Source organism: Rhamphochromis sp. 'chilingali' (assembly GCF_963969265.1).
Source record: "Rhamphochromis sp. 'chilingali' genome assembly, chromosome: 1".
NCBI classification, from domain to species: Eukaryota; Metazoa; Chordata; class Actinopteri; order Cichliformes; family Cichlidae; genus Rhamphochromis; species Rhamphochromis sp. 'chilingali'.
In genome coordinates, this window is record NC_137929.1 from 40,443,786 (window position 1) to 40,451,070 (window position 7,285).

Genomic DNA, 7,285 nt, shown 5'->3' on the forward strand with positions numbered 1-7,285 from the left:
AGTGAAAATTTTAGTTAAGGTTTTGACATATGCCTCTAAAACAACAACTGTTGCTTTGACAGCAAAGGTCTAGAAACATTTTGGATGCACAAAACAGTGGAAATGAGATGAACAGGGATTTGGATGAACTATCCTTTTACTGGTTTGCTTTTGGGTTTATCTGCTTGAGAATGTTGACGAACTACCAGAGCCAAGAGAGGCGAGGCATAATGGGGACACACCTTCCTCTGCTCCCTGCGTGTTACAGCAAGCATGACAAGTCAATGGAGAGAGGGCTCAGAGGGAGAGACAGAATGAAAGTAGGTGGGGGAAAGTGAGGTGGGACCAAAAGGTTAAAAGAAAAGGAAGAAACTACAACATCTTTAACATATTCAGACTCCTTTTCAAGCACATGGTGTTTTCTTTTCTGTATTGGGATTTACATTTAACTTGGTAAGTCTTTTCTTTCTTTTCTGATCTGGGATTTGTTTGTTCTTATTAATGATTCTTTACAATAGCTCATTTTCTGCAGCCTAGTGAATTATATATTTATTTTGAGACTGCATGGCATATTGCATGTTTCCATGGCTGATACTGTTCTCATGTATATTAGAGCTTTTGAAAGTATGAATATGTCAGGTACAGCTACATTTCTGGACACTTATGTTCAATGTGTTGTACCCTTTCTGTGCGCGTCCCCTTTCTCTGTGGGTGGAATAGGTATGCATGTGAATCACAGAGCACACAAACACACCCTCTAAGTTAGGCATGTTTTTATTAATCATGTGGTTTAACAGGAAGGTCTGTGTGTATACATGGTAATAAAAATAGAGATTAAGCTGACAAAAACCAAAGAAAATAGAAACACTGCGACAACAAGCGTAATAGAAACTGGAGAAAAAAAATCTGCCATTTATCCATGACCTGGTTATAGTTGGTATAAGTTGTAGGTGTTGCACAGCTCAACAAGAAAAAACAGTGTCAGCGTCCACTGCTGCTTGGATGTCACTGCCCATGAGGTTTGACCAGCTCTTTGTAAACAACTGTCATGTGGTCACATTACTTCAAAATCAAGAAAAAAGCAGAAATCAACTGAAATCTGAAAACACTTATCATTAACTCTACATTTAAATTTGGTCTTTTTTTTCATTCATCTTTTTTCTATGTATTTATTTTAGAAGAATCTTCATAGTTATATTTAGCGACATGATTATTAAAATGGGTTTTTTCAAGATAGAAATGATTTTCTTTTTAGTTTTGTTTTCACTTATCGCTTGTTGTGCTTAAAACAAAAGCAACAGGAGAAAACTGGAGAGTGTCTCTTAATAATTTTACTACTTTATAAAGATAAGAAAGAATCTATTTCTACTACTACTCCTTAATTACCTGCACCTCCTCACATTTAATACATGCTAAATGTATTTGTGCTTTAAAGCAGTAGTCTGCTGTAAATCTTCATAAAGCTTAATATTGACTGCTTTGATTGTGCCTGCCGTCTCACCTTGTGTGAGCTTGCTTAACTTTAAAAACAACTGCACGCTTATTGACTCTGTAATAAACACCAACTACAAGACAGTTTGCTAAGAAATATCAAACAGGTTTGTTCAGCAAGTGTAGGTGTGAGTACCTGATTATACGCAGAGGCATACTGACACTGCCTGACTGGAGTGACAGAGAGTGTAGATGTGTAGATCATGTAGTGACACGTTTTTTTGGAAAAACATTTTCAGTAATGTGAAAGGACTCTGATTCTTGAAGTCAGCTGCTGGAGAGGGGAAAAAAAGAAAATACATGTGAGAAACATTTGATGTATGAGCTAAAATTTATTTTGACATCAGAATTGATGTTGACACATGTTTTCTAAACTGGCGCTTGTGTACATTTTCTTGAACAACTATGGGCTTCCAGTTAGTTACAGAGAGCATATTCACACATCAAAGTGTCTCTGCTAATGTATAAATGTCTCCAGGGCTGTAAATGTTAGATATACATACACATATTTTTATTACCTTAGTTTACGTCATCAAATCCCCCAAAATAAAACTGTCTCAGTACGACAGGTCCAATTTCTATTGCCCTGCGGTCAGTTATTGCAGGAATTACAAGGTAATTATACTAAGTTTACACCACAAGAAAGGACAGAGGGAAGATCGGACTATTTATATACAAAGAGCTGGTTGGGAATGGCAAACAGAGTCAGAAATAAGGCTCGGGTGAAAGTAATGAGGGACAGATAGGAAGCAAAACACACACAAAAAACTAAGATTCACAGTAAAATTGAAGAGTAACGGTTAAGAGGAAGTACTAGACAAGGAAATAAAAATGGACCAAGGCATACTTAAAGAACAAGGCATAGAAAGGCACACATAGAAATACTGATGAAACCACTACAAATAACAGACATACATTACCACACTGTGAACCAGCAAACACAACATCATGTAACTGAAAAACATTAAATAGCAGTCAAGGATCCAAACACCAACTCAATGCAACTTTTGCTCAACCTAAGGGACACAGTGTTAAAATGCATTCACTGAAGTTATTATCCTGTTAACAAATGGAAAAAAAACTTCCTGGTTTAAGTAAATGTCAGAAAGCTTATTAATACGTATATACTTCACATTTGAACACACATGTGTGTTAGCACCAAGACATTATATCAACACACGACTGTTCATTTCAATGCCATTGCTATGAATATACTGAGACTGCGTTTCTCTCACAGGGCAATGATAAACAATATATTGGACTAATGCATAAATGCTGCAGCTGGTTAAAATGGGAAAATCTCACTGATTTATTCACCACTTGGCCAGTAGTCTGCGCTACAGCACGGTGCTCTATTATTTTAAAATGAGTGTCAGTTTCACATAAAGTGTTAGGCTGTAAACGAATTAATTGTCAGAAAAATAAAAATAAAGTAAGTGATTATCCTCATGTATCCACACACTTCTCATACAGTGCATATCATTTTTAGTGTATATTTAATACTATAATGCTATTTTATACTATTTAAATACTTTAATACTATTCTCTCCTGACTGTATTTTGAAGCTTCCCAGTAAATCTTTTTTTGTTGTGTTCGGTTCTGTTTGTGTAAAAATCACCTTCCCTCAATGACCCTGAAGAGAAGGAGCACAGAAGTCTAAAGTACAATCTCTGGTTAAATACTGACACCAACACACTCACTGGTGCTTTCCACTCATGTCTGGTCTCGTTTGTTCAGGAATTAAGAGTCCCCGTTAAAACCTGTTGCACTTGCACCACACTCCCACACTTTCCTGCATGAAATTCATGCTTTTAAGCCTGGCACTCGTGGGAGGAGGTGAAGACTTTTATTATTATTTATTATTCCTTTGCCATATTCTTGCTGCAGCCCTGAGATGCTGTCTCTATTTTCTTTATTCTTGTTAAAAGGGAGTAATAAAATGACCGAATGAATCATTCTCTTTGACAGGAAACAAAGATGGCCCACAGAGATTGTTCAAATTTGACAAACACTGCTGTAGGAAATGAAACCATTATGGATAATCCAGTTGCCACATCTATGGGTGCCTTCATCCTCAGCCTCATCTTTCTCCTGGGCTGCCCAGGAAATTTGTTCGTCATCTGGAGCATCGCGGCACGAGCCCGAAAGCAATCTGTCACTACTCTTCTCATCCTTAACTTAGCTATCGCAGATGGCTTTCTAATGGCTTTAACCCCGTTTTTCATTGTCTACCTCGTTAAACAGAACTGGGTGTTTGGGAATGTAATGTGTAAGGTCCTCTACTACCTGTGTCTAGCCAACATGTACGCTTCCATCCAGCTCATTATGATGATGAGCCTCTACAGGCTGGTGGCTGTGCTGTGGCCACAACGTGTCGGTGTTATCACCACCCAAAAGACGGTACCGCGTGTGCTGGCAGCGGTGTGGGCACTGGTGATTGTCGCCTCCATTCCTGCACTCCTCTTCAGAGAAGTGAGGGACAAGGGACCTATGCATGTTTGCGATTCCTTCCATGATTTATGCAGCCATGTGAGTTGAGAAGAATTCTGATAGAGGAATACTGAAAATGTTTAAATCTACCTCTCTATCTACCTATTAATCTATGCATACATATATACACATTAACACCTCCATTCTACACTATTTTTCATCCGTCTTGTGTTTTCTCCCTGTACAGGTGGTCCTACAATACACACTGGAGATCATATTGGGATTTCTAATTCCTTATACTGTCATTGTAGTCAGCTACATATGCATCTTGCGTCGGATCCGACAGACCAAGTTCCGCCGTCGCATTCGTAGCGAGAAGCTCATCCTGGCCATCGTGTTGACCTTCTGCCTGTTTTGGTTGCCCTACCATTTCATAAACCTGGTGCAAGTATGTCCCACAGTCTTAATTTTATGCATAATACCTTCTTCCAAAAATGCTTATAAAATTCATCATTATGATGATTCTCAACGAAAAAATAATTTAACTATTTTTACATTTTGCTCAGGTTACATGGGCAGTGTATCCAGAGAGTCAAGTAAAAACTATGTAAGTATAATTTAAGACACAAGTTTACAATTACTATTGAGAAGAAGTGAGTCAGGTGGTGCTGAAGTCAAAGTGAACTTTTTAGTCATTGAACAGTTTGGAAAATTTCACCTTGATATGTGATATGTGTGATGGAACTAGAGCCATGGCACACTATTTTCAAAAACCTAATTCCTGTATGCTAAAGTTTCATGACATCTAAAAGCTAAAGTTCATTTACATCATTAGCATTTAAGAATTGATATAGATATAGGAAAATTAATGTTTTTTTGTTTTTTTTACAGAGGCCTAAGAGTCATTTGGGGATTTTTATTTTTTTTTATCTCATTATCTCAAGGGATGTGGTCGTCAAGACAACATTTCTGCTTTTACTATCACAGCCTCTGGTCTCTCTTTTAAATACCTTGTAAATAACTATAATCTGCAACAATTCATGTAGCTTATTGAAATGCTGAAGTCTTTCTTTTTTTTTTCTGAAAGCTTTTTACTCCAAATGTATTTTATTGCTAAAAATACTTCTCATTTTCAAATGTACTTTTACAAAAAAGGAAAAAAAGGTTCGGTATAGATATATATCTATATAGATATATATGTATTTATTTATGGGTTCCCTTGGCAGTTAGTTACACACATAATTACTGACTATATGCTGACTTTCAATGCAGAAAACATGTTTTTGGCAGATGACCTTTAAGGTCAATCTTTCATCTGTGTCCCAAAAGAAATGCACATGATAAAAAGTTCCCCCAAATTTTCATCTCTTCTAGAAAAATCTCTGCCTGCATTAATCAGCTGTAGGCAAAACCAAGTTATTTTATATTTGATTAATTAATGAATTAATTATTTTTCCCATCATGTTTACGTTTGTATTGTGCTCACCTCTCTTCCCTCACAGACTGCATAAAATATGGACCAGGAGTCGTGCTGTCACCTCTACCACAGCCTTCATGAGCAGCTGCGCCAACCCCGTGCTGTACTTTTTCGCAGGAAAGTCTTACATCCGACGAGAAGGACTTGCGTTCATGGCTCGCTTGTTTGAGGGCACTGGGTTGGATTCAGTTACAAGGAAGAGTAGACAAAACAGCCAGAATAGTCATGATAGAGACAAAGATGCAGATGCTGTAATGCTAAAAGACAGAGACCCAGATTCTACCACTAACTCAAGTTCTAATATCAAACCAGTGCAGAATGGTAAGTAGACGACATGAGGCAATAGGCCTGATATAGTGCTGTGCCCTTGAAATATTAAAATTATAAATTCTTCCTCCATCAACGGTGAAAGCACATTTTTAGGACAAAATTGGAAAGGTTTTAATAGCTTACTAACAGCTGGTTCCTCACTTCTGAAATGAGACTATAACAAAGGATATAACTTGACATCACATTCCTGGAACAGGCTGCACCTGGAAGCATGATACACTGATATATTTTTGAGGTGATGCTTAAAAGAGGAACTGTATACCACACAAATGAGCCTTGCTCAGCTCTGAACTGTCCCACAAGAGGAAAAACTGCGAGGAACTATGTAGGACTTTCAGATTCCTACTTACCTCTACTTTCAATTCAACATTTACTCCTTAAAGGAGCTGGTGCACTGTACATGTGAATTTTTTTTAAGGTTTGACACTGTTATTTTCTTTATGCAATGATGTATTTGTAAAATGCCTAAAAATGCTAAGGCAGATCAACTGTTACATTTTATACAGTTGAAAGTTGAGCTGCCGTGACTTAATGGGCTTGACAACTTTAATTTTGTTGTTTACTATTAAAATTCACAAGTATGTCTCAGGATTCTCTTTTCTCTATTATTTTTAATTGGAGACATGTCATTTTATTAGCAGCTTGAAAAAAGTTTGAAATCTTAATTTAGGTTCCACTTTTCAGACCCATTTCATTTATCGCCATCTTTCGTACCCTAGTCAATATTTTAACTAAATTGGAACCATTCATCCATCCATCACAGCACAGTCTTTCCCAGGGAGGCTGAGGAGTGTGATCCCTCTATAGCTGGAAAACACCCTCTGGTCCTCCTTCTTAAAGATGAGAATCACCAACTTGGTCTGCCAATCCAGAGGTAGAGCCCCTGATATCCATGCAACATTGCAGAGGCATGCCAACCAAGACAGCCCTAAAAGGTCCAGAGCCTTCAGAAACTCAGGACGGATCTTATCCACCCCATGGACCCTGCAACCAAGCAGTTGTTTACCCGCCTCGATGACCTCGCCCCTGGAGATAGGCGACTCATCCCTCTTGTACCCAGACTCTGCTTCCTCCACGGAAGACGTGCCAGTAGGAGTAATTTCTTCTCTAACGGTTAAAGTTTTATTTGTGAAGAAGTTCATGAAGTCATTATTTGTCATTATTAACCCTCTGATGCATGAATTATGAAAGCCTTGGTCAAGATTTTTTTCTTAAGTGCTTTTATTCTTCTCAGGACATGAAAAAAAATGTTCAACTCTTTTTTCCCCAAAAATATGTTTTTTTATAAAGTTATAAACTTGTCCACTCCAGTGGACTACATGCGCCTGAGCACTTAGCATGAAATACTGTGAATTTACTATAAAAATTAATTACCTTGTGTTCTATTGTAAATATACAAACACTTGTTTGCTTGTATCCTTTGAAAAACATCTCAGCAATTTTTTTGGAACTTTCAACTCATAAGGCCCCAATGTTTAGACGTAAATAACAAAACCAATCAACAGTCCTAGCTGTGAATCCTACACCTGAATATGGCAAACTATCTCCAACAAGAGAAACATTTTTGAGTCTACACA

At 37.5% G+C, this 7,285-nt stretch overlaps 1 protein-coding gene across 2 annotated transcripts; it reads left to right on the top strand.

Moving 5' to 3' along the window:
* Positions 1-275: 275 nt before the first annotated feature.
* Positions 276-6,317, top strand: LOC308391933 (leukotriene B4 receptor 1-like). Of its 2 annotated transcripts, XM_080874738.1 has the most exons (5): positions 276-432; positions 3,440-4,000; positions 4,149-4,349; positions 4,468-4,508; positions 5,404-6,314. In XM_080874738.1, the coding sequence occupies exons 2-5, from the start codon at positions 3,449-3,451 to the stop codon at positions 5,705-5,707; spliced, it is 1,098 nt and encodes a 365-aa protein (XP_080730864.1). In that variant the 5' UTR covers positions 276-432; positions 3,440-3,448; the 3' UTR covers positions 5,708-6,314. The 2 variants fall into 2 exon arrangements, with proteins under 2 accessions (XP_080730864.1, XP_080730865.1); XM_080874739.1 differs by lacking the exon at positions 276-432 and having other exon boundaries at positions 479-4,000; positions 5,404-6,317.
* The last annotated feature ends 968 nt before the right edge of the window (positions 6,318-7,285 follow it).

What these genes read in the sequence shown, in the direction of transcription:
- LOC308391933 (XM_080874738.1), top strand. Translation starts at nt 3,449, where the DNA reads ATGGCCCACAGAGATTGTTCAAATTTGACAAACACTGCTGTAGGAAAT. An exon ending in TCCATGATTTATGCAGCCAT is followed by an intron (nt 4,001 to 4,148) that starts GTGAGTTGAGAA and finishes CTCCCTGTACAG; the next exon opens with GTGGTCCTACAATACACACT. An exon ending in GAGAGTCAAGTAAAAACTAT is followed by an intron (nt 4,509 to 5,403) that starts GTAAGTATAATT and finishes CTTCCCTCACAG; the next exon opens with ACTGCATAAAATATGGACCA.